The sequence below is a fragment of the Hippichthys cyanospilos genome, chromosome 7 (assembly GCF_059441005.1).
Source record: "Hippichthys cyanospilos isolate Australia breed blue-spotted pipefish chromosome 7, RoL_Hcya_1.0, whole genome shotgun sequence".
NCBI lineage: Eukaryota > Metazoa > Chordata > Actinopteri > Syngnathiformes > Syngnathidae > Hippichthys > Hippichthys cyanospilos.
In genome coordinates this window covers 18286520-18314309 of record NC_142375.1, presented here as the reverse complement: position 1 = coordinate 18314309, position 27790 = coordinate 18286520, and the positions used below count along the sequence as shown (strand labels likewise).

Below are 27790 nucleotides of genomic sequence, written 5' to 3'. Positions count from 1 at the left end.
TGAGGGCGAGCTGTGGTCAACTTACTTGCACTGAGTCGTTGGCCATCGCGGTGCCTGTCGCCGTGTTGTAGCCGGACGACCTGTGCTCATGCGGGGCTTATCCTCCCCACCCGTCGCCAACCAGTTCCGAGACAATGGCACACAATGATGGATATTGTCTCAACTTTGTCCGAACAGCCTGTTGACACAAAGGCGGTCTAGAGGTAATCTTCGCCTGGGTGTGGACCCACCCTTGTCGGGTTGTTTCCCCGAGCTTCTCCTCCTCTCACGGTGTGTAGTACTTTCAAATAATTTCTATGAAAATGTCTGTAAAACGTGGTCGCTGCCTTAACGTCTCAATTCATCCAAATTGGAACAAGGGGACATCCACAATGGCAGCTTACAACAATGAACCCCGCGAAAGAAAGAAAGCCCCCACACGGCGGCGTCTCCTTCTCGCCCTCCCGCTCAAAAAAGTCAAATCCACCGTGAGCCGTAAGTGGGGGGAAAAAAGCGACAGAAATGGGGAGCTTCTTCTTCCTTCCCTGGGAGTTCTCTCAGAGCTCCGCGGGTAACATCCGTGAAGCTTCCAACACGCCTCGCTCTCTACCGCTCTCTCTCTCTCTCTCTCTCTCTCTCTCTCTCTCTCTCTCTCTCTCTCTCTACCTCGAGTCACGTGACACCCACGACGCCGCCTGTCAGTCAGCGTGCGCGTGCCCGCGGAGACGCGTTGCATTAAAACAACACGAGCACGCGAGTCGCGTCAAACCACGAACCACTCACGTTTGGGTGATAGGCACCGTGTAAAAGTGTGAGATTCTCACTCTATTATTCACAACCTTTTGAGTGCGGCCGTGCGCGACCCAGACACCACGCGGTCATTCGCGGTTGTAGGGCACGCGCAGCGGAAGCGCAGATATGTCACGTGATCAACCGGCTGCCTGGTCGTCAAGGCAACCGCAACGTAGGATGTTATAAGAAAAAATTTGAATAACCTAAGTGTAAATTATGTGAAATAATTCCCGACAACATTCATCATATACTATTACTTGTGGACAAAACATTTATTGATTAGGTATTTCTTTTTGATAACATAACTCTTCTATGATCTAAAAGAGGTCACTCCATGTTGATTATTTTTTTGTGTGAAGTTTGAAAGGTTCTACTGTTTAAAAAATCTGACATGATGGCATGTTTTAAGTTTTGTTTTTTAACCCAAAATGCTTCGCACCGGTTAACGGGTACTTGGCTGAAAAATATTTCACAGGGAGTATTTCACTGAAAAAAGGTTGAGAACCACTGTGCTAAGCTAATCATAATGCTTTTTTGTATCGGATATGGAAAAGGTGACATGAAAAAAAGACTCCGGTGCTCGTTGTTTACTATGAAGCACAATAACAATAATCGAAAGTAATACAGTATGATTAAACCTTGCGCATTCATTTACTGAAATGCAGAAATAGTGACACCTAGTGACCTAAATTCATCACTGTTCCTCGTCGTTTCTTTTCTCCTCGAGGCTGACTCAGGGGTTCTCCAACTTTTTGGAGACAGGGACCTTTAAAATCTTCCAAGGACCCTCATTGCAAATGTTTGAGAAAAAAATCATTTAACTCAAACATAAGTTTTCTTTTTATTCAGCAACATATTCAATTTGACAAAAAGTTGCTACTCTTTAGCTGTACTCAAGTTTAGGGGGAAAAAAAGCAAATTGCATGTCTCCTTATAAACAAATCAGGTCAACTTCCCCCGAAAGGTTGCCGTCAGTCAAAAACAGCAATAATAAAATGGGAATTTCTGGTCCTCTACGCAGACAATATTTTGAGGTTAAATAATGCTGTCAGAGGATGATTGTGTGACGTACATGTATAAACGCCACTAAAATACTGCAATGCATATGATGAAGTGATTTAGTAGGGGGACACCACTGTACTGTCAAATAGAGGTTTGGACCAGAAGACCATTTATTTAATTTGCATGCATGAGTCCAATGTTGTGTTTGTCACAAGAGTGCTCATCTCATGTTGCTTGAATAGTAGCAATGGTGTTTCGTGCAGTGGCAAAACAAATTTTTCAAGAAAGACAATTTCCTGTCTGAATTTAGTAATTTAAAAAAAAATATGTAAATGTACACCTTGTGGTATGTACTGTGATATTTGATTTAAATAATAGTGTGTTGGCATTTTATTTCACTGCAAAAATAAAAATTCTGAAAATATTTTTTAAAAAGACATTTATTTACATACAACCTCGCCTTGGAATAATTACACACAATCACAGTTACGGCCTTGGAAAATAAATGAAACATGCAGCTCAATGTAGTTCAGTTCAAACGTTCCATTTCAAATTCACAAAACATTATCCTTGCTTCACAGTCAATAAATTAAAAGACCGTTATGGAATCATCCTTATTTATGGTAGCAAGTGGGTGCAATATGAATCCATCTTGGTAAACATCGGAACCACACACAAAAAAAAAAAAAAAAAGGCAAATTATCTGCAACGACAGATTATCAACACCTGACATCATTCATTGAATTTCATTTCAAAATACATTAAGGACAGAGACACATGATAAAAAAAAAAAAAAAATACAAGGACTTTTTCTTCCCTGAAAATACAACTGATATGTATCTAAACATAATGCAGATTAAACTACCAACTCTAAAATAACTTCTATTGTACCGTTTATCTTGCTACTATATTTCATATAAATGAAACAGTACCTTTGGGGACTGTAAAAGCACAACTCCTTCCCTAGCATATTTCTCTTTCCTCATGGAGGTCCTTTTAGTAAAACTGGCAAACAAGGAGCAACATTCTACAAAGGGAAACAGACAGTAAGCACGTCAAGGCCCAACAAGGACAGGGGAAAAAAAAAAAAAAAAAAAAGCACAAGTCAACACAACTTTTATGTATGACGTTAGGAGGAAAAGTTTGACCTTTCATATAAATATATATTTCAACTGAATTTATCTTCAACGCAAACTTGTGAACTGATGTTTATCCTCAAAATATTCCAAGTTCATTCCTAAATTTAAGGTTTTACCTCGTACAAAGGTGCTTCATTCTCATGACATTCAAATGTTTTCCCCAATATGTACAGTAGTACTTTGAGTCAAGTACAGCCCCAAACGTTTGGAGACATCAACATTTAGTAGTCTGAAATGCATTAAGCCGTCAAGAAATTGTGAAAATGGGAGCTGAAATTCATTCAAATGACTTAAAGTTCACCACATGGTTCTATCAATACATATATATATATATATATATATATATATATATATATATATATTTTTTTTTTTTTAATATTTTAGTGACAAATATGCACACAATTCAGGAGATAAACCCCTCACTCCCACAATGGGCAGCATTGGAAAAAAAAATTATATTATGTATATATATATATATAATATGGCATGTTGTACTAGTAAGTACAACTAGTACTAGTCATTCTGCTAGTTTAGATTTTTTAGAGAGGGAAAAGTGTGATACTACATGAACCTTGTACTTTATAGAAAAAAAAAAAAAGTCCTATGGACACAAACACACAAATAAGTAAAACAAGAGTGCCCAAATGAGACCTTTCAAGGCTTAAGCATACCGAGCTTTGGTGAACAACAAGCAAAGCAAAACAAAACTGCTCCAAAGCAAATTCTAGTAGTTCATGTGGCAGTCAATTCCAGTGTAATGGCTTCCGCAAAACACAAAAAAAAAAGTTGACAATAGTATAGAAAATTATGTGCATTCGTGGCTCAGATATTCAGCATTGAGGGATGTCTTTTTTTTCTGTTTACACTACGCTCAGCAGTCACTATATGAGGTACACTTAATTACAGGAACAAAACAATTGAACCGCCATCACGCAAGACTGCAGCATTTTTGTTGTTTTTTTTTTGTGACATTTCTATAAGATGGCGCCATCTCAAGCCAAACAAAAAAGTATCTACCCAAGAAGTGAAGTAAGCACAGACTGTATTTCCACTTTGAATGCACCACATCCTTGATGGTCTCGCACACCCCTTTCACCTTGAGCTGGCTCCAGCGCTCTGAATTCCACACCATTATTTTGAAGTAGAACCCGGTGTCGTGGCATAACAGCTAACTTGACTCAACCACTGACGTCAACAATGCTACGTTGTTCTGAAAACAAATTCAAATTATGTTAATAAAGGATGCTTCAAGAAGACTAACTTAGAATTCTACTTTTAGTCAGCGATTAGCGGTGGCTTCCATGTTAGCGGCTAGCAGCTGCAAGCCACCTTAGGGCTCGTCACTTGGTCCATATTGGCTAATCAAAGCTGTCATTACTTTTCAAAAGGTCATTTAATAAATGACAACTGATGATGCCGCTCCTACTGATCACTTTTAAACAAACCAGTCTTGTTAAAATGTGCCAATTTAGCCAGCAAAAATGTGATTTTCACGTCACTTCTTAATGCAAATGAAGAGATTTTGTCTAAAATATCACTAACGTTTCTCATAAAATCTACATCAATGAAGTGGAAGTGTCTTATTTTCTTAACCGCTTATCGTCACGGGTGTGTTGGAGCGTACCCCAGCTGTCTTTGGGCATCAAGCGGTGTACACCCTGAATTGGTTGCCAGCCAATCACACGGTATGCATAGATGAACAGCCAATAAATCACAATTACAATTAAGGACAATTTAGAGTTCTCGATAAGACTAAAACACAATTTGGATTGTGGGAGAAAACTGGAGTACCCAGAGAAAACCCACGCAGGCATGTGGTGAACATGCAAACACCACACAGAAAGGCTGGATCCAGAAGCGAACCTGCAACCTCTAAACTGTGAGGCAGACCAGATACCCAGTCTTCTACTGCGGCAGCTCAAATCGTCTCTATTCATAATTGTTCTTTAACCAAGCAAACATTTATAAATATTTATATTCTCGGGACCGAATTTGAGTAAAATACCTGATGGAAAAATATTCAATAGCTCAAGCTCTGTTTGAACGGAAAAGCCGAACACTAAACCAGCAGTGGTACCAGTTCTACGTGAAAGGAGCGTTAGTCGCCCAGCAGCTAGTGATGCGTCTCCAGCTCAACTACCGTCCACTCCCCCTGAGGGGAGCTTCCGGCGGCCTCCGGGGAGAAGCTGCTCACGGAGGTGACTGTGGCCGAAGGAGGGCTGATGGGAGGGAGGAGGCTGGGCCACAGGCTGCTCTCCAGGGGGCTCAGGGTGCCCCCCGCACCTCCCGGAAGCAGCAGGAGGGAGGAGCAGCCGTCTCCGTTGAGCAGCAACGTCTGGTTAATGAGCTGCTGCACCATGTCCACTTTGGCGTCCCAGTCCAGGTCCAAGGGTGCCGGGCGCTCGGGCGGGGAGCGTTCCCCGTTGCTGGGGGTTTGGTTTGCATCTTTCAAGTCAGGAGCCAGCCTCCTTTTGCAAGAGTCCCGATCCGCTTCTTCGTCGCCGTTCTCCAGAGCTTCGTAGATGGTGCACAGGCCCGAGCAGGGGGACAGGAGCACGGCGCGAGGAGGAGACTGCTGCTCTTCCAGTTCTTGCTGCCATTGCAGGATCTGCTGCCTCTGCTTTAGCTCCGACTGTTGCTGCAGAAGCTGCAACTCCAGCTCGCGCCTCGTGGCCTCCTCTTCAGGAGACATTTTGCCTTCCCCGTTGTCGGCTATTTTGTCCAACGTTTCTTCTTCCCGCTCGTTCCTCTTTATCTCCTCCTCCGCCTCGTCCTTCTTCTTCCTCTGTTCCTCCTCCTCCGTCCTCTTCCTCTCCTGCTCGGCCCCCTCCAGGGGTCTGCTCTGCTGCTCGCGCCGCTGCTGCATCTCCATCAGCTGTCTCCGGTGATGTTCCAGCCGCTGCAGCTGGGGGCTGAGCGTCCGCTGCCCGGCCTTCCGAGGCGGCAGGTCAGCGCAGGTCAGCCGGGGCGCCGGGCTGGCAGAATCTGCGTGGCGGCGGCGGTCGGGATGAGGCTGCGGCAAGGTGAGGCCTGTGTGTGTTTTGGGGAGAAGGATTAGTGTGAGCAGTGTGAAAAAGCGAAAGAAAAAGAATCCCATTAAGTGGGAGTCAAAAACTTACAATAAGATGTTCTATGGGGCCACACTAGAATGAACACGATATTCTGATAGTTTTTCTTGTTAAGTAGATAAAAATCGAGTGGATTTTGCCATCTCGGGGGACAGATTTTGTCACTTGCTCAGAAGTTAAGTAACGGCCAATCACGGCTCTGTTTGCCATTGTCAGATGATCAAACTCAGAAAACAGTTTGGCAGTTACCAGAGCTCTCTGCAAATTTGATGTCTTCCTCAGTTGACAGGAAGTAGCAAAAAGACTGTCACTAAAGAGGATTTTTTTTTTAAGTGCATTTTAACTGCATTATACACAAACTTATTAAATCAGAATGCCACATTTCCAATAGTGTGGGGCACAGAACATACATGTAAAGTTTTCATAACTAGACTTCTCTTTAAAAGGTATACTTGATATACCCATTTTCAGCGGCAATAATCTTTTAATACTTTAATAATGTAAAAAAATAAATACAAAAATCTGCTATCTGTCCACTCCATATGAAATCACATGCATTCAGGGATATCAACTAATCGTAGCTCAACTTGCAATTGTCTCACTACCAAAAACAAGCGAGCCATGATTGGTTGGTACCTGAGCACGTGTGAGTGGCGGAATGAGTTTTTAAATGTGTTGATTGTACCTGAAAAGTAACATTAAACTACATATTTTTACAGCTGAGAAATGGCCAATTAAGAAAAGTATCCCTTTAAAAGTTTGTAAGCAGTGTTTAGGGAAAACAGCCAACGAAACCAAGCAAAATCGTTTCATAAAATATGCTTGCAATGTGTACTTAAAATGGCATTTCAAATTTAAAAAGGGGTGAGTAAAATTGTGAAAACAGTGCAGAAATCCTGGGACAAGAGCACATAAGTGTAAATTTTTTTTTTTTTTTTAATATTCCCAGAAAACAAGGGCTGTGGATTAACAAAACAAAACAAGCAGCCAACTTCCTGTATATGCAACCAGCTGAAATCACCCGTGAATTCAAATGAACTCATGCAGAAGCTCGTCATGCATTTTGCAAACATGAAACCGCATAGCAGGGCAATTATAGCTTGGCTTTAGACTTTGTCAACAGAGCAGGACAGGGGAACCATTCCAAGTATTATTTAGTTGTATTCGGGGCCTGGAACAGATCAATCAAATTGGGGCTCAACTTAAAAAATAAAATAAAAAACTGATATGGTCTGCTTCCACATTCAAGTCGTAAAGCCAAACTATTCTGCAAACCTGAACAGAGATGACATGGAAGTCTGTGTAAAAGTGTCATGCTCACTTGGAACTTATGGTGCTGAGAATTTTTTTTTTTTTTTTTTTTTTTTTTTAAGAAAACAGCAACACACCTACAGTCGAGTGGCAACAACTTAAAAGCTGCAGCACAGTCAGCAGTCGTCTTGGGGGCCAAACTGTTCAAAGGTTTTACCATTGCGTTGCTTGCAGCGCTGCTGTTGGATCCGTTGAGATGGCGTCTTGGCAAACTCAGGGAAGGGCTTTGTTTTGGTCAGTCGATAGCTGTTAAACTTAAGAGCTAGAGCCTAACTCAGAGATCCTGCAAAATTGCCACATCACAGCCCAAACAGAATGTGGCTTTGTGTTTTTATGAATCTTTGAGAACCCGACAAAGCAGAATTATTGCTACAACTGTGTCAGCGCCAGCATTTGTCAGAGAGCAACCCCCCCCCGAGCGAAGTTTGCAAAATTACAGACATAAAGAGACAGTAAGACACGGAAAATGTGCTGAGAAAGCTAGACAACATCCAAAAAACCCTTATCAAAACAAATTATATGAAGTCGAATGCCTTGGCTTTTATTTTGAAGTAATTCCCATAAGAGTTTCGCAACAATGCCTGACCAGACTCTTTAGATTCTACCGCAAAAAAAGTGTTGCTCTTGGAGTTAGTGAGTGTAGGTTAGAGTTGTTCCAATATCAACAACATAGTTGTTTTAAAATCACGTTTACTTGCCAATTCAAGGCGCTGAAAATACGACAACTATGGTGACATTTTATTGAACGGTGCCTATTGCCAGCAGTTAGTACAGCATCTAGCATATATTAGCCACTAGCCAGAAGTGCTGGACTTCTCCATAATCTGCTAGCTAGAGCAGTTTGATTACTTTTCAATGACAGTTTAATAGACATGAATGACTGGACAATCTGATGTAGATAGCCTGAAATTTGCCGTTCCTACTGATCACTTTTGAACAAACCAGGCTGACTTAAATAAGTGTTCTGTGGGTCTGACGTCACTGTGTCTCATTGACCGAAATTGAGAGAGAGCCTAAAATGTTATTTGGATGGGGAGTGGCTTAAATACAACTGTAGTTTCTCCATCCATCCATTTTTTTATATTTAAGTCCTCACTCCTTCGTGATTTCTCATTGATGCCACTCGTAGAAGTAGTTTCAATAAACAATAGATGATTGAACGGTATACGTTTTTAATGCATGATTCTTCGATGCGTTAAATGTGCGTGTCTTATTCAGATTTTTGTTTTTAGTAGGAAATTTGCTGCTGGTATCGGCATATTTCATTACAACTTGTGGTGCCGGGTCCTCATCCATGCCAAAAGACAAAACTATGCCAAGAGGTTAAATAGTTATAAAAAGTTATCTTTATTTTAACATTCATTACTCAAAGGCTGATAGACAAGGGTACAATGATATACAATTTAAAGTGCAAGACAGACATGAGTGATGGGGCTACAGCAGAGTTTCTGTATTGTAAGAGAAGCCCAGCTTTTCCCCTCCCCTGCAGCCCCGCCCCCAAAAAAGACAGGAAATTACGAATCGTGACATGTTAGTGCACAAATGAGTCATTTGGTAAAAAGCATTAGGATAAATGGATTTCATATTTTTAGCAATTCAATCAAGTCAACCAGTTTAAGTGCTTCAAGCTGCAAATCAACCATGTTAATTCAAAGCCCTAGTACTTGACGAGTAAATAGAAATACTGTAGCTATTGCACATACAGGAATCTCAGCCATATATAGGAAATCTTAAGTCAGTTGGAATGCTGTAAGACAAACACTTAGGACCAGACCAGCAAGACTGATAATTAACTATACATTACCTGCAAAAGAGTTGTCAGTCTTTTCACAGATGGTTGAAGAGTCCAGAAGGTGGGCGTCTTCTGGCTTTTCCTCAGTCTCCCGCACTTCCGTACAACCTGCTTCCCGTTTACCGCACTCGATGTATTGCTGCTCCGCGAAGCCGGACCGAGCTTGGTCGCCGAGCTCCTTCGACTCCTCCGGCAGCTCCTCCAGAGAGAAGATGCCCGGGCTCTTGATGCAGCCCTCGCCCGTGGACTGAGCGTTGGAAACGGTGGTCGCCGAGTCGAAGCCATAGGACGCCAGCGAGGTAGCCGAAGGCGGGGTGGCGTCGTCGGTCAGACCGGTCGCCTCGGACTCCTCCGCTTCTTCGACGGTGGATAGGCAGCGCTGTGCGGGGGTCTGGACCTCGAAGGTCGCGTTCCGCGAGGTAGCTAAAGAGTCATTCAGCAACGCTTCGCCCTCCGTGTCGCTTGCTTCATCCTCGGTGGTTGAAGAGGATGACGGGTTGGAAGGGAGAGCGTTTACGACGCCTCTTAAAACTTCATCCGCTGGCATGTTCAAAGTCTTTACATCCTGGTCTCCGCTATCCATATGAACAGCAATATCAGGCTGGGGAGAGTTCATTGGGACCTCTTGACTTTGGGGTTTTCCTTGGCCAAGTTCCTCTGGCGTGCTTATGGGAAATGACGTTGGATCTGGAGTTTGCGGTGGTGCCACAACACAATGACCCGCGCACACGTTGGCCCCATCCTCAAGAGTGGAAGACAAAGAGCCATCTTGGTTTTCAGAAACATGAGGTTCAGGGCTGATTTCCAGGTAGCCCTGAACAGGGGGTTGGGATAGAGTCCCCAAATTCACTTGCAGGGCTTCTAACAGGGGGCTGACTGCAGCTTCCACCGGCGTGGGTTGGGCGAGCGATTCGGGGAGTTGCAATCGAGGGGCTTGAAATTCCTCTTCCCAGGGCTCGGAAAACGGGTTGACTTGATACCACTGTGCACTGGGGGCTGACGGGAGCTGAGGAGGCGGAGGAAGTTGAGCCAACCTATTCAAGTTGTCCAGTCTTTCGTCCTCTGCGAAGTCATCCTCGTCGGGGTTGCCGTAGCTCTCCAGACCGCTCTCCGTTACCGCCTCGCTCGCCATCTCCACGTCCTCGTCCTCCTCCTCCTCTTCATCATTCACGGCATTGTCGTGCCCACGTCTCAGCAGCTCGTCAGTCTTCTCGGAGCCCACGTCCATGTCGCACACTCTGTCGCCGTCGTCGTCATCCTCCTCCTCCTCATAGTCGTTGAAAGGGATCTCGGGAATCTTTTGAAAGTCTGGTGAGCCTGCAGAGGCTCCTTCCATGTCCATGGCTCCTTTGAGGCTGCCCTCTCCAAGATCGTCCATGCTCTCAGTGCCTTCCAGTACGCCGGGGGCGCTCAACTCTGACGCCCCCTGCTGGCTTCCGCTAAGAGAGTCCAGCTCAGACACGAAGGCGCCACCGGCCCTCCAAGCAGAACTTCCTCCGAGGCCGGCCGACCCAGGTCGGGACTCCTCTGTGGGTTGTGTAGTACCGCTCATTTCGGAAACTGACACCAGCTGGCTTCCCTCTTCCTCATCGTTAAGATTTATGGGTGGAGCTACCTGGGTGGCCGACTTCACAGAAGTAGTGACGGCTTTTGACGTGGCGGAGGTTTGGTCTGCAGACTCGTTAACAGACTGACTGGGTATCGCTGGCAGAGAGGCCACTTTGGGTGATGGAAGCTCCGCAGGGGTCGAGACCTGCTCCTGTTGTGCTGGAGAAGCATCATTCTCATTTTGCTGCTGCGGCAAAGGCATTTCTGGCGAGACTGCAACAAGGGCGCTACTCGGAGGAGAGGAAGGGGCCGAATGACTTGGAGTCGTCACATGAGGCAGTGCCTTAGGTGGAGATTCCTGTGTAGAAGCTTGGGAATGGACCACAGATGCTTCAGAGGTAGCAATAGGTACCAGTATCAATTCTTGGGCTACAAACTTTACTTGACATTTTACTTCTACATTAACAGCTCTCAACGACATTCCCGAGGGAGTGCTTTTGGAACTGTTCGTCTTCTTTACACCAAGAGTAAAAGGCGACACTGTCTGAGTAGGTTTGGTTTCGTTTTTTGTCATCGCCGCGCTGCCCTTTGGTGACTTGTTTGGCAGAGAAGCATGCAAGTTTCTTCCCTGTGGTGGTCTGCTGGCTGCTGGATTCTTGGGAGAAGCCACACTCAAATTCTTTGCGGGAGCAGGTTTTGCAGGTTGTTGGGTTTTCACTTGTGAGCCCTTGGGATCGGCCTTTTTGGGCATAGGGGCCCATTTGGATGTAGAAGCGGGCTTTCCAGGGCCAGTTGGTTTTGAGGGTTCGGGCTTTTTGGCAGCAGCTGATGGAGCAGCGGGCCTTTTTGAAACTGCAGCAGAAGGGGGCCGACTGACATCTGGCACAAAGAGAAAAGCAGAGGTAGAAGTGATTATTGGTCCCCCATTACCATTTATCAGGGTGACAACTCTGTACAACTCAAAGACTTACTGCTGCTGCTGCTGTAACCCCTTAACTTCTTGTAAAAGATGATTCAAGTATCTTTTTATCTAACTAACAATTACTTTGAGTTGATTAATCTGTCAATTCATTGGATTTTGAGATCAAATTCAATCAAATTGACAGCACTGAAAACGTTTTTTGTCATGATTTGGTCCGTGATGTAAAAAAAAAAAAAAAAGGTCATTATTTTTCCAAAGCGAAAGTAGACATCTCATTCTGATTCAACACAATGCAAATCAGTCAGCTTTCATAGTGGACTAATGAAATCTGAGAATTTTCTGTTGAGAAGTTGAAACTGAGTATTTGGACAGTTTCAGGTTGGTCAACAAAGCCGAAGCTACGCAGTAAACAATCATTTGATACAAAGTATAATGAATTAGGTGATCACTTTTCTGTCGATTGATTCATCAATCCATCGATAATACTTTTTCATCCATCCTTCCAGCGATGTATATTCAGAAGCAGAACAATGAAATACTCTTCCATAAGATAGAAAATTCTGTGACATGTCTGGTGGTAGGTCATGGGAATTTTCTTTTGCAAAATTGCTGCCTTGCTTCAGTAAACATTGAAATTTCTCCTCTTGAGAAGGAGTAAAAACTTTTACCTTTCTTAGCTGCTGCAGCAGCAGCGTGAGGCTGTGTTGCTGTGGTCCTGCCAGTAGAGGGTAGTGTGGTAACTCTGGAAGCAGCAGCTTTTCTACTTGCGTTAACCGGCGGCCTGGACGTAACGTTGTTACTGGCCCTCGATGTTGATGGCCCTGATGAAGGTCCCGAGGACGGGGCCGCAGCACTAGTGGGTGCTCTCGTTGCTGCGGTACTACCAGCCCTGTACGCAGTTGCACATCGAGATCTCAAGGGAGCTGTAGCAGGCCTGAAAAAAAAAAGAAAAGAAAAGATCAGTGTCTAATGTAGACTTATATTTACCAGTAAGCAATGAAGTGCATGTTTCAGAGACTAGAAATAAATGGGTGATGCAAAATAATCACAAATAAATAAATCCTCAGGCAACAGCCAGCTGGACATTTCAAAACATTGAAATAGGCTTTTTTTCTTACTATGACTTCTTTTTATATTAAGCATTCATAATACACAGAAATGAAGGACTAAAAATGTGTTTATGTGACTGGTTTCAGAGCAAAATTTCCTTTGGTCTTGCCCCTCCCCTCCCATACAGCTTAATGGAAGTAGGTTAAGCAGTTTTTGCATAATCACGCCAACTCAGGGGAAGGGGGGGGACAAGTTTGGAAACTGGGAGATTTTTAAATGCCTTTCAATTTGATTTGTTAAAATCGCTTCATTAATAAGGTGAACACTAGTATTAATTGACTTAAATAAAATTCACTGACTTTATACTTAATATAGCATCAAAATCCTTTCATTGAACACATGCCCTCTTGAATGAGCTTAATCACCGTGACTGTGGTTGTTTTTCTTTCAAAAGTCTGATCCAAGACAACAGTGCATCCAGAGGTATGCCTGTGAAGCATACACCATTAGAAGATGGCATGGAGGATGCTCTGTTGCTCATGTATTACCTTATATTTCCTTGCAGGAAAAAACAAAATCCAAACAAGGTCCTTTAAGAGGCAAGAATCATTGCATGCATGCATCAAATCATGCATATTGCATATCATCAGATGGTTTAGATCACTTAGTATGTTGTTAAGGCTATCTGTAGAGACTATCACTTATCTGCTTGATTATCAAGAATCGTTTAAAAGACAGGCAAGACATTGGGCCATATTTGTGTGACCCCTCCACCAACTGGGAAGTGAAATTAGAACTGCTGCAGTGAATCATGTCATGCTATACATAAATACCACATTCCTGCAAACAGTGGTGAGGTACTTGACAATCTGTTAGGCACAAACCATTCGTTGTACATATTCACTTTTAGAATATTTCCTATTTAATTCAAGGTATTTTAACATACAAAAAAGGGACACTGCTATTGGGGGGGGTTAAGTGAGCACTCCAAGTGGGCTGGTTTGTCTGCTGCACAGCTACCACACATGTGCTGTGCGTCCCTTTTTAAGACAAGTCTTAAGTATCAATGCCTCGCTTAAGGACCTCTGTCTCATGCCATTCAAGCAGACATGACTCACACACTGGAGTAATTGAACTCATCGACTGTGCACAATACATACCATTCTCCACTTGATTTTTGGAGTACTTTTTAGTCAGAATGCCATGAGTTAAGATAAAATTAGATGCAAGTAGAGGATATGGACAAAAACGAGAGCTATAATAGGTATTCCACACTAATGCTTGAGGTAAGGCTAGATTTCTATAGTTCTCTTGAGATAGATGAATGGGTATGACTAACTCCATTAAGGCTGTCTTTTTTTTTTTAATCCATTTCAGAAAGTTTTGCATTAGATTATTATCCAATATTATTGGTTATAAGAGATGTTCGATACCAGTACTCCAGTCGAGTAGTCGCATATACAAACACTACTAATACTATTAACACAATAGTCGAGATTTAAAAGAGACTGCATGTAAATGCAGTCACTGTGTTTCCAAGTAAAAGCATGAGTTAGCAAATGCCCTTTTGAATAAGCAAAAGATATCTTTTGTGAAATCCAAATGGTTAACAAATCAGAATATTTACTATTGAGAGGCTTTGGACAATTTTAAGTTGAACATGGTCGAGAGCTGCACGATTATGGCAAAAATAATAATCACTATTATTTTGTCAATATTGAAATCATGATTATTCATCATGTTTGATCAAACATATCTATTTATTGTCTTTTTTTAACACAAGCAGTATACAAAAAAGGCATCAAGGCTCAATATTTAAAGAAAAACAAATAAAGTAAATCACTTACTTGCTGAGTGCAAACCAATTTAAAAAATTGAAGCATAAGCCTACTTCGAACTAAGCACATTGTTTATGTTTACGCAAACGTATGGGAAACACTACCCCCTAGTGGTAAGATGACAAAGTGCTTTATCTGCCACATACTGTACGTAAGATAGACGGCTTTTTAAATGTTAATATCGCCGAGGATCAGCCTAATAAATCGTGGAAGCCAATATAGTGATCGCGACTAAAATTCCATTAATTGTGCAGCTCTAACATGGTCTCACTTGATTATGAAAAAAAAGTTGTTAGTTTAATAGTTTACTTTTGACACATGTAAACACATTTCCTTTCAATTATCAAATAAAATAAACAATGAGCAACAGAGGGATGACGATTGTATGCATACCTGCTGCCAGCCTTTGGGATGGCTCCACTGTCAACTTTGGCTGCAACAAACGTGAATTTCTGTGCAGTGGATGTAGGCGGCCTGCTGGCAGCTACTAGGGAAAGAAACAAAATACATAGTTTAAACTTATATTACGCAAACTGTTCAAACCCTTTTGTGACCTGACATACCGGAACTTCTGACTTGCGCTGCATCCACATTGTCAGCTGCTGTCCTCTTGTTGCGACTTGCACCCAAATTTAAGGGCCTAGTAACATTAATAGTTGTTGCAGTCACACTAGTCTGAGATGGGCCAGGTCTCATGGGCTTCCTTTGAACCACCCTGGTCGGGGTCTTGACGGTGGGCACAACAGTTGCAACACTCACGGTTCTTTTGGATGCGGGGCCCACAGCAGATGGCTTTGCTGCAGTTTTATCGCCCGAGTTTTCATTGTTTGTTGAGGACTGGGTGTTGCTCACAGGGCAGTTGGCGGCGGCAGAATGTGGCTGGGACTTGGATCTGGAGGATGCTTGCGTTGTCTCGGCAGAAGGTTTTTTGGAGGGGACAGCTTGGGGGTCCGATTCCCCATTGGTCTCTGAGACATCATTCTGGGTTTGCTCCGGCAGGGATGCGGACTGCTCTATTGCCCTGTTCTGTGACACAGAGGTTTCCGCGACTGCCGCAGCTTCAGTGGGCTCGGTGGTATTTGGTGTATCCATGGAAACCCTATCCGGTTTCATCCCCTTAAGTCTGTAGTTGCAGCCTTATCCTGCTAGGGTCCCCTTCACAAAGTTTCTGCAAAAAATAAATAATCTTAGTGAGCCACTGTTTGTACAGTAAATGTGCTTGCACTCAAAAGAGAAGCCCGGTAATTGGCCTCTCAGGAATTTGGGGAGAATGGAAAAACAGGAAATGAATTATTGGGGGTGCCAGTAAATTTCTTCACTAAACTGGTTGACCGCCTCTGCGATCGTCAACCAGTGACCGCAGAGCTATTATAGTGCTACCCAACATTGCTAAAGGCAAAAAAACAAAGCCAATGATATGCCACAAAATGATCTTGCAAGTTTACCCCTGCAGGGATAACAACAAACAACATTTGGGTTTGCTCTTTGAATGACTGCAAACATTTTGCAAGGTGTTGACTGTAAAATTGTAAGACCAATTTCTTTGGACAAAAAAAAAAAAAAAAAAAATATATATATATATATATATATATATATATATATATATGGGGAACATATCAAAGATGAAGAAAAATAGGACGAGAAAAGTTGGTCTGAGTAAGATTTTTTTTTCATATTTCCATTTCCATCCTTTCATTTGAATAATGGGCATTTTCTACAGATAGTAAAAAAAAGTGTCCTGACCTTTTTTTTTTTTTTATTATGTTAACTGATTTGATTGGTAACGTCACAATATTGGATCAAATATTGATCACCACTATCCAAATAAAAACAGACGTCAGTAAAAGTCTTATTTCAACTTATAATTTGCTTTCAAAGGCAACTTTGATATCTACTGTTGATAGAGGCCGAAATGGATGATTGACAACCTAGGTTTCTAAATGATTAATCAGTTATGGAATGCCTGAGTAATTTTGTAATAGGTTAGTTGTTAATTATGATTGCACCTATATTTGCATTGCGTACATACAGAAATGGTTAAATACCTCTAAAAGCAAAATTTTGTTGGAAATATCTTATCCTTGCAACTGCAAAACAAAAGCTAATTTGAAGCCTGATTTTTTCTGAAGCAGATTTTAGGCTTCTGTTTTTAAGTTTTGTTTTTTTTGTGACGACCATGCATGGACTGTGACTTTTTTTTTTTTTTTTTTTAGAGTAACCTGCAAAAACACATCTAAGCTCTTTTTTGTTTTGATTCAGTTGAGCAACGTGTTGGCATTTGTGGGGAGCAGTTCAAAACCTTGAATCACCATTATTTTTTTGGGAGGGTGGGGGGGGGCTTAAATAAATGAGAATCAAATCGCAAATCTTGTGTGTCAGACATTTCGGAAATGAGGACCTAGCAAAAAGAGAACGTTTCCAACAGGCAACACTGTGGGCGGCAACTGTTTTAATGGATTGCACAGTTGGAAAAGCTTTATACGCTCTACAACCAGGTAAAGCTCTTGAAGGAGCAGTGGCATGCTTTTATAATCCAAACCAGGAAGAGAAACGACATGATGAGCCAGCGATTAATGCCAGGGACTTAGCGTACAGCAGGTTGGATCACATTCCAGTTGATGACCCCCTTCTGGACAAGTAATCGCATCATCTCCAACCAGCTGACACGATGTGATGCTGCACACAGGAAGAAGTGCGCCGCATCATTAAAATCCCATTCACGCAAACCACATTTTAATCAACTAGTGACTGAGCTATTTCGTGCTAGTGTTGTGTCAATTCTACTATCGGCGTGGTCTCTTGACACCAAACTGTGAAAATGGTGTGTCAACGCACCACATCTATGCCAGACACTACTTACAGTATGTCCTTTTCATTCTTTTTCTATTAGCACCATGATACCATTTTTTTTTTTAAGAAAAAATATACAAAGGCTTTCCCCTATCATGTTGAATGCTTTATATTTAGCCATCAAATGGCTCTTCATTAGCTTTGTAGCCATGGTGACAAAAAAAAAAAAAGTGTTTCCCCATTAATTTGATGAACGATTGGCTTAGCTTTTAAATGCCACCATCACTGCGTTTATATGGAATTGGTCTAGACAGGGAACTAACTGACCTCATTAATATTTACATCTCATTCCGTCTACTAAATCTGTGGACTTGTTTCCTTGAGGCAGTTTAATTACATTGCCCATTCTCCATTGCTGTCACGGCTACATCGCTTGCCCAGACAGTTCAAGCGGCGCATGACAAAATGGGTCACTTTTAATACGCTATCTAATACAAGCTGAGAGGCACTTTTGCAGCATAGCAGGGATTTTGGAATGCATTGTCCAGACTGCAGGGGGGGGGGGGTGTTTATACTTTTTTGTTTTTATCTTTCTATTTCATCCAAACTGCACACAAAAGAGCATGGCATATTAGTTGCTAAGCCCATTGTATCCCTCGGGTGAAGAATTTATACTTGTCCTTTTAGTGTAAACTCGGGAAGACTGCATGTGCTCCAAGATGATTAATAGCAGAAAGTGACCGTTTAGAATGGCAGCGTGTCAAGAGTAAACCCCACCCATCCACATTCCAGCACGAGAAATTTCCTCAAGCCTCCCGAGTGACAGCTGGCAGTAGTAGGTGTTGCTTTTTGAGTCAATGAGAGTGTTAGAAGGTCAGATGGAGGCCACAGTGATGTGTTCCGCGGCCTTAGGTAAACATGCATATCTAAAGAATGTGCCTGTTTGATGCTAAAATGGTAAACACCTGATACACAAGTGATACACTGAAAGTACCTGCATAACAAAACAATGCCAGAAAAGTTGAAAGCGCAGTTGAACCGGGATATTGGAGTTATAAATTTTGAAAATCGCAGTATACAAAACACAAACACCAAATCAGATGATGATGATTTTAGCGCAAGTGTTTTTGACAATTACACAATATGTGGAGCTGTCAGATTAACAGATTAATTGCAATTAGTCATAGAAAAGGTGTTATTTTTGTTTGGATCAGTTTGAATTTTTAATCTCTGTGATTTCTGTATACCAAAAAGATTTATTTTTATGCATCAGGCTTCTATACTTGAGTTGTTGGGATTGTTTTTGGTATAACCTCAATTGGCTCCTGTTGTGGGTGGGCTGGCAATGTCAAGAGGAGAAAGAAGACGTGAAAATCAAGGACAGCTGTCAGTCCAATAAATGGTAAATTTAACTCTGGGGGCAAAGCACATTTGCTAAAAGCAGAGTGATGTGCATTTGGGAGCATGCTTACCACAGAAGTAGCTCAAGTTTAGCCCACCACATAAATGCAAAGCACCCGGCTGGGACTGCAATGTTCGTAACAAAGATGCTAACGTAGCATGGAATAGCAAAGCTTTCCTAAGAAAAGTGGTCGATTGAGAATACAGACAAAAGAGGTCCATCCTCATCCCCTGCACTCAACTCGATGTAACGCGACTACAGTGAGAGTATGTGAACTGATTGATGCACCAGTGCTTTGGTGAAAGATCAAGCAGAGAATCCATCAAGTGAGCACCCAGCAGCCAATAAAGCAGGCTCAGCAATATCAAACATTAACAGGAGAGCAGTGTAATATGAAAGCACGCTGTCTGGCTGATCATTAACTTCCACATAAGAAGGTGTGTCATGCACACATTCTAAAAATAATGAAAATTGTGAAGGTTCCAAGAAGCAGGAGGATGATTGTGCATGCAACAATTCTGCTGTTGCGATTACCATAGAAGGCAATCTGTTTTTGCAGTATTACCCAGACAACTTCTTGGAAAACCAACAATTGTTAGCATAGTGTCAGCAGACATGAGCACATGTGAGCCAGAGAATTCTGGACATGCAGTTCCTTCAAGGGAATTTGAAAATGTGTCTTTATCCTTTAACCAGAATTAATGTCCCATAACGAGCCGGTTTGCATTTACTAACAAAAGTGAGTCCTGTATTAAAAAAAAAGTTCAACGGTATTTAGTCCATGCTTGAGGCACCACATTATTTAGTTGGGCTACGATTCAAATGCGTTCTCGTGCGTCATTAGCAAGTGTGGTTAAAGATCATCACATCCTAGAGGCTAAAGACCTAAACAACGAAATGACTGTACCAGTTATTGCTGATGGCATCGTGTACAGCTGATCAATAATCGCTCAAACATTTGTCACATTAATAATGTTGAGCTGGCATATTCAATAAAGACTCACACAAACATATGAGATGCTCAAAAATAGGCTAACAGTGTTGGGAAGGATAACTGGGCAAACCATGTCCCAATCTCAAGTGTCAAGACAGGAGTGGTAAACTTTGTTGCGTCAGTAATTCAATCCATGTAAGTCTTGGTTTCGTTGCAGCTTATCATTCTCAGTTTAATAATTAATGACATCCTTTGTTTGATGAGCATGCAAGAAACCACGACCAGCTGCTCCACAAAATCTTGGTAGGAGGAACAACGTCAAAGGACATGAAACTTGTGCCATTCAATTTGACTGGAGTTGTTTCCACCAAAACTTAAAAGTTCCAGGTTAACATAATCTGAACCCGATGATGGGAGCCATGTGCGACAAATTAAACAAAAATTTGGGGTCGAGATGGCCGAGAATCTCCAGGACGGCAAGCTAATTGTCATCAATTCCACAAAGGTCTCTTAACAAGTGCTAAGCCTTTCAATAAGGCCATTAAGGGCAGGTGGTTAAGTTAAATGGAGTAAACCAGTTGGCCTTGGAGCTACCATGCAGCCAGAAAAGGGATTCACTCGCCGCCATCGCCTGCGCAGTATCGCGATCGGCCACGGAGATCTGGGTTACAATCTGTTGTGAACTTGGCACCAGTGCACATCCTGCTGTTATGAAAACAGGCCGTCTGTTGACCACTGTCACTTTGACGGTTGTAGGAGCCACAGGAAGAAGGAGCATGAACTTGTGTGGAAAGAAAAAAACAAAACAAAACAATGTCAGCATCTGTGGTGCACGAAGCCAACATTAAGACACGACGAAGGGGGAGGGGGGAAGCTTATTGTCTCGACACCATCTAACACTGAGGCGTGGCAAAAGAAGGAAGGTGGGGGTGGGCTTTTTCACTGGATTAACTGGTGCAACGGGATGGAGAAGCAGCTGGCACTGCTTGTCAAATGCACCAAGGAATATGAAAAGGATGAACAGGCCTTAAAAAAAAAAAAATCAATACACATCCCTACGATTGAAACCTGAAGAACTCTCAACCAGTCTTGGGCTTAAAACTGTACTTCTTTTCAGAGATTGACTTTTTAGTACTATAAAAGAACACCAACAATGAAATGGATGAAAACCTCAAGTATTATACTGCAAAACTACATTGGATCTGCCAAGATAATTAAGCTACAAAGAAAAAAGACAAACCGTGTTTAGATTTTTGTGAAAAGCATCTGGCGTGATTTGTTGTGAAACAGATCAAGTTTGCAAACCCATGAACTGATTTGGGCCAGGGACTGCACACTAAAATTAAATCAACAAGTCTGAATGGCTTCACAGAAAAACAAAAACTGTAGGTCACTGGTCTCACACTGGGGGCTGTAACTCCAGAGGGGGGACTTTCTCAAATTAAAAACAAAAATTCAAAATTTCATGGTGTGCTTTTTATTTTTTCCTGTTTTGATCTGTGATTTATATTTAACTAAATAGCGTACAGAGCGGTAGACAAACACAATACACAAATATGCTTGTGTCTAATTTGAGCCCAATTTCTAATGCCAACCGATACATGAAACACCCATCCAGTTTCTAGAGCCACTTATCCTAACAAGGGTCGCAGGCTCGCTGGTGCCTATCTCAGCTGACTTCGGGGACACACAGTTAGGTGTCCGACAAAGACAAATTGACAAGAGGAAGCCTAGAAATTGAAGAAGTGGTCGGGGAAGTCTGAAATTGCCTCATCAGATTTCTACGCTCACAATCCAGAGCACGGTTAAGTGGTTGATAATGAAAAATTCCGACAGCCTCAGCAAACAGAGGACCTGCCAGCTGGCCACAAACAGTACACGCAGACAAATGGTCAATAAGGGGAGAGCGAGCCAGAGGGTTGGATCAGTTATCATCCCGCCGATCCAAAAAGGTGATGTGAGGCCATTCTCTGTCCGCCACAACCATAGTAGTGACAAGTGACAGAATACACGTGCAACGGATGACAGCGTGCACTGCGCAAGCATGCGTTAGTAAAACCTCACTCCTGTAAGCTTTGAAAACATGGTGCCGGTCATAGAGTTAATTTTTAGCTCCACGTCGGTTCAAATCTGAGTGGTGTGGCTTGGACGGCGCACAATTGCCGGTTACACACCAAGTCTGGTAACACCGAATCATTTTTAATCTTTTATTTATTTATTTTTATTGGGTTTCTCATGCTTGAGGTGACAATCACAGTGATTGGAAACTGAATGGCTGACATTGCGATTGACATAACATGAACGGCTCCTTTTCTGAGGAGGAGAGCAAATTCAGAGGCGGAAGGAAGACATGAAAACGGAGGAGCATTTGAGAGCTGCCGGGCTGATATATAATGGTAAATGTAACTTTAGAAAAAAAAGCTCAGACAGCACCTGTGATAAAGACAGAGTGATGTGCATTTATTGTAAGGAGCTTGCTTACCACATACAGCACAAGTTCAGCTGACCACATAAATGCAAAGCACCCAGCAGCGACTGCAGTTACAGCTAGAAAGCCACAAAGACACTAATGAAAGGAGCCAAAGCAAAGCTTTGTCAAACTAAACTTTAGAAAATTTTGTGTTTGAGCAATCAGATTAAAATCAGAGGACTTAGAAAATCTTAAGCTTTAGCTCTAAAATATTACTCTATTAAAATAGTCAGGTTCATTTGGTAAATTGTGGATTAATCTTGACACTAATACACACACATGCAATACAAAAGCACAAAATGATCACTGCACCACATGGAAGCATCTCTACCTTTAGCAAAGCACACACAATATATTGCTCAAAAACTCTAGCCATGAAAGGAAAAACAGGCAGAAAATATCTTGTAAAGTATGTCTTGACGAAAAATCCAGTTTTCCCGAAGAGACTGTAGAAATGCTGATTTACCTTATCAATAATAACCAAATTGGACTAGGTCTCTCAGTGCCAGACAGACTGAGAGCCTTCAAAAAAAAAAAATGCACTGCCAGCATTCATCACTTAATCCTAATGGGCAGGGAAATGCTAGCTAAAAAAAAAAAAAAACAAACAGCGCTAAGAGCTTGTACGGTCATACCAAGTTCTAGCTTGGACAAACAAAACACGATAATGAATGCGAAACAGATGAAACAGATCAGACGGGCTGAAGATTTGAATATTTTCTCAGCAGAAGAAAGACTGGTTGATTGGGATGACTGGTCCTTATTCCACTGCATTGTTCCCAACAGCCTGCAGGTGTTTCCTTTGTTTTCTCAACCACAGCAGATAAATGGGACGGGATTGTTGGCAGCGAGCGTGCTCTGTTGCTCTCCTTGTATTCATCCAGTTGTGCGGCACGATAATCACCATATTGTTCAATTACCTCGGATCGTGTCATGGAAGACTCGGGCATTGTGGCGAGGCCAGAATTTTTCCTTCAGCTTAATCGTACAATAGTCCGCCAAACGTGTGCCGACAATTTTTAAATTACAACTATGTGTCACATTGTAAACTGCTAATAGCTGCAGGTGTTATAAAAAGCCACAAAGTCGTCAAAGAAGTTATGACGGATGCTGCAGTCAGCATAAACAGCAGAATAATGCAAAGACACTGAGATGTGGGCATTGCATGCCAAAGAAGATATCAAAATTTTGATCTGAGTGACCCATGTAATGGAATACATGAGTGTGGCCAAGAAGATGCGCCTGGGCCAACAGAGCAGTTTAAGAAAAAGAAAAAAAAAAAAAAGTGATAAGAGGGAGAGTCCTTATGAGTCATTAACACATGGTTTCACACCCCCCTGTCAAGTTAACTTGCACCTCTTGGTGAATCAGGCAGGACCAAAACCAAAAGGCTTCAGGGAGTTTTTTTTCATGGCCCATGTCTAAAAAGAGACTTTGTTGTGATTTGGCACTAAACGTTTAAGGAAAATGTTTGTTTGCTGGTCTTATACATATTGACGGAAAAAGAATGATAAATTAGATAGCTTAATTGGATAGCTTAGTCACACCTTCTCTGGGCGACTGGTTGTTTCTCAGATTTTTTTTTTTTTTTTTTTAAACTGAAATAAAATTAAATGAGCTTTTTTAAGTCCATCTCAAGGGGCAGCCATTTAGTCACTCACTGTCAATTTAATACCAGCACGGGCCAACAGGAATGGACCATTTGGTAAAAATACAAATTGGGTAGGGTAGCGAGAAAAGGATGAAAACCAAAGAAGCACTGTCAAAATCAGTGAAGTGATATTGGTTTATTTTTCACGCTATTTTCTACAACATTCACCGTTCCAAAAGTAAAATGAAGAATAAAACTGAATGCTACACTGCCAAAGTTAAATTTGCGTTTCACAAAATGAGGGTTTCCTGAGAAAAGTTTAAAATAAATCAGAAAAACTAGTGATGTGCAACAAACAAAACAAAAGCAAAATGTTCCCATTCTATTGAAAGTGACAGCATAATGGCTCAGGTGAGGACCAATCGCAGCTCACCTGCTTTCCAAGTTTGGTCATGTGATGTTTGCAAGCAGAGCTGTGATTGGACAATACCTGAGCAACTGCGATGTCATTTTCAGTCAAATGGCAAAATGGCTACCAACTGCGATGGCTAAAAACGGGTGGATCTTGCGGCTTAATTCATATCCCACGAACGCAAAATTAATCATAAATTTTGCGTTTAGATTACTGGGGCTACACATCTAAAAACAAAAAGTAAAAAAAAAAACATTATCACTCGACTTGCAATAAAATAACCGTGGTTATTATAATATAACGTAACAAGCCATCCGCCACCTGCGAAGGGGGAGGAGAGCCGAACACTAGGCTTGACGCGCGGCCAAAACACAGCGAGAAACGCCGCCTCATGGTGCACGCCTGCACAGTGACAAGCTAGCGTGTCCATCATCACATCCAGCATATGAAGCGCCCGAGGCGCCGTTTTACAAGCAATTTGCCACAGCGCAAACTCAAGCAGAAGCATCTTAACTCCAAAACGTGGTGCTTATTCGAGGAGAATTGACAAAAAGCAGGACATTTCGGAAGTCGACGCGACATTGTAAATCGCTCTTACCTTTCAGCCGGCGGCTCGTCGAGAAACACACGGTTCCTCCACCGGGCTGGGGGCAACAAAAATGTCGGCGGAGTGATCAATTTCCTCGTCAGGCGTAACAATAGAGATGCATACTTCCTCCGCGTTTGAACGGCGGCAATCAACGGCAGGCTTGCCTAACCTCGCTCAAATAGGATGCGGCCGGGGCGGGAGAGGGGTGGGGCGGGGGGAGCGATGGCCTCAAATAGGAAGCGTGGTAAACTGGAAGGGGAATATGTAAATGAAATCCTCCTGCGGACCAATCAGCGAACGAGACCGTGTTTATGCAAAGAAGACGTGACGTCAGTGATTACGTTATCGCGAGATCTCGTGGGTAATCACAAGTCATTAAAATGACTAATTGGACGCAGACTTAGCATTATGGTGTCTATTTTTCAAGGGGAGATAGAGGTATGTGGGAATTAATTTAAACGAGAAGATTATACACCTTTAGTAAAAACGATTAATACAATTTGGGGAAAAATCATTTGCTTTAAGGTGGACATTTTAATATACGATTAAATTTGAATATTTTAAAATTAACGGATTAATGGATTTTTCTTTCCACTTATGTAGTTTTCCATTTTTTAAAAAATATATTTGCCAAAAAAATGGTCAAAAGCTCATTGCCAAAATGGGATGTTTTTTTTCCTTATTCCTTTGATGGTCTTATCCTTTTATAAAAGGTAAAAACAATCTTAATATTGATATTGTTCACATTTTCAATTAACTTTATCAAAATAATTTTAAAAAACTTTGGAAAAAGATGATTAAAACCAAATATTTAATTTTCCTTCTTAGTCTAGCAAGAGATGAGCAAAACAATGCTCAGTCTTCTACCATAGTCAACCTAATTATTTTATCATAAAAAGAAAACACTTTTTCAACAATGTTATATATAGTTGTTATCAAAATCGGATGGTTTATTGGCCCTTTCTTCACCATGTAAGAAAAAAAGTCAGTCACCAAATTGTTTGATTTTTTCCCGCCCAAATTGTTGCAGTTATGTTAGTAAATCCAAGAAAAATGAGTCATCTTCTGCTCGATGAACCCCTCCCCAAAAACAATTTTGTGCCAAGCACTTCTTAAGTGTTGGTGTTGAATTTAACAAAAATGAATGCAATTTCTCAATTCTACTATTTCTGGATCATTATTCTACTTTTCTTAAATTTCCATGCAATTAACAGTTAATCGTAGAAAATTTCCATCAGGAATTGCAATGCTAATCCAGATGTAATCCCACGAGCATGTGATTTTCATAATTTGATGTCAGCCTCCGACTGTCTGCCCATGATGCCTGTTTAAAAATGATCTATAAAAAGAAGCAAAGTCATTCTTTTGCAAGGGTCCACTTCCCCATGGTACAAGGGCCACAATTGCCGCCGCTGCTGGCTGAAAGCCTTGTTGTGTGAACGCATTTCTTCTGCTGAGCTGCAGCTGCCGCCTGCACAATAGACATCAATGAATAGGCACGCACAAAGGGCAGCGAAACAACACACTGGGAGAAAAGAATGGAATGGGATAAGGCTGGAGTTATATTGGAAAAAAAGTTTTCGAGGTGGCTGCGGTGAAAGAATGCAGCCGCTTGGGAGAAGCGTGTGCTTCTTTCGAGAGTCTGGCAGTGGTTTCATCAGCTTCTCCAACACGGACGGTGTGCCAGAAGCAGGGGGAAACCCATAAACTCGCCCTGAAGTCCACTCAAGATTTATTGTTGAAATGCTACTTTGTCCTTGTGCACAATGTTTTGGTTTCACTATGTGAAGCTAACGCAGATTGTCCGAAAGTATTCGGGCAGCGACAATAAAAAAAAACAAGCACTCTCGAATAGATAGCCAAATTAATTCACGTTTTTTGATAGTCGATTAATTGCTGACAGACTATTTATATTATCAGGTTCTTTAGTCCTTCATGAAACAGGTTAGATCAAAATGAAACATTCTCACAAAAGTCTGCTTTTATTTTATTTGGCCTATCGTAACATGACAGACAAAAAAGTCATCACATTCTGATGTGCAATTTTGGATAAAGGGAAGTAAATAAAAACTTTTTTTACCATCCAATTCATTGATTAATCAACATTATAAAAAAGAAATGAACTCATTCACTGCCAGCCCCCGCCCCCCCCCCAAAAAAAAGAATCCTTGACATTGATTGACGTCATTGGCAGTGAATGAGTTAATCATTGATTTTAGTGCCAGCCATTTTTAAACCCTCCTTTGGAATAAGATTTGAAAATTTATGAGAGAATATTTTAAATTTAAATACAAATACCAGGGTCTTAATTTCTGGATTTAAAAAAAAAAATTTTTTGGGATTGAAAAAGTTAAAATAGTCAGTAGTTGTTGTTTTTAAAACATTTAAAACATTTTCTGACCCAAATCCCTTTTTTTTTTTTTTTTGCTTCCATACAATAGACACTGTTGCTTCTGGTTCAGACACCTTGTTCATATGGTGCCTGTGTCGTCATAGACAATAGAAATTTTCATGGAGCGGTCCATAGCAAGCTGAAATTTCATAAGAGTTGTGTTTTGTGTTTTTTTTTTTAAAAATAAAACATTCATTACATTGTTCGTCGACTTGTGCTGCATCACCGTTTGTGTTTAAAAAACATGCTTCGCATATAACTGAAACCCCAATTTGACATGTATTTTATAGCTTGCCTATGATGTTATGCATTTTTTATTGTCTATCTACTTGTGCTGCAATACCATTTGTGTTCAAATAACCTGCTTGGGGATATAACTGAAACAGCAATGCTATTTGTTAGCTTGTCTAGCGAGTTTTGCAGTGTTTATTAGCATTCAGCGAAACTGTTTTAACCAAAAAGAGACTTTGTGGTTGTTTTGAATTTACAATGACTGGTGATTCACTTAGGAGGACACAGCCGAAACATAGGGTGTGTTCTAATCCAACCGCAGAGCAAAAGGAGTGAGAAAGAGCCATGCTGAGTTCAAAGCACCGTCAACAAACATCCATCGACCATTGTGCATCACCGACAATGAAAGCAATGTATAACGCATTAACTATGACTAGCAGGCGAGGCAGGAAAGCATTTTTCGAGCTACACATAATGCATGATGATTTCAAGTTAAGTGGTGGGAGGACAACATGCGCCTCATTATCCGTAAGCAGGA

At 41.6% G+C, this 27790-nt stretch overlaps 2 protein-coding genes across 3 annotated transcripts in view; both read right to left on the bottom strand.

Moving 5' to 3' along the window:
- pkn1a (protein kinase N1a) overlaps nucleotides 1-586 on the bottom strand; it is a 33523-nt gene extending 32937 nt beyond the window's left edge. The window contains exon 1 of the mRNA XM_088419940.1: nucleotides 26-586. Within this exon, the coding sequence (XP_088276066.1) occupies nucleotides 26-46 (21 nt within the window). The 5' untranslated portion in view covers nucleotides 47-586. The remainder of the gene's footprint in view (nucleotides 1-25) is intronic.
- Nucleotides 587-2195: 1609 nt separating this feature from the next.
- prr36a (proline rich 36a) lies at nucleotides 2196-24782 on the bottom strand. 2 transcript variants are annotated; one of them, XM_088420109.1, is made up of 6 exons: nucleotides 24639-24782; nucleotides 15005-15609; nucleotides 14835-14928; nucleotides 12222-12487; nucleotides 9096-11510; nucleotides 2196-5942 (listed from the first exon to the last, which is right to left on the bottom strand). In XM_088420109.1, the coding sequence occupies exons 2-6, from the start codon at nucleotides 15552-15554 to the stop codon at nucleotides 5026-5028; spliced, it is 4242 nt and encodes a 1413-aa protein (XP_088276235.1). In that variant the 5' UTR covers nucleotides 15555-15609; nucleotides 24639-24782; the 3' UTR covers nucleotides 2196-5025. The 2 variants fall into 2 exon arrangements, with proteins under 2 accessions (XP_088276235.1, XP_088276237.1); XM_088420111.1 differs by having other exon boundaries at nucleotides 14835-14925.
- Nucleotides 24783-27790: the final 3008 nt, after the last annotated feature.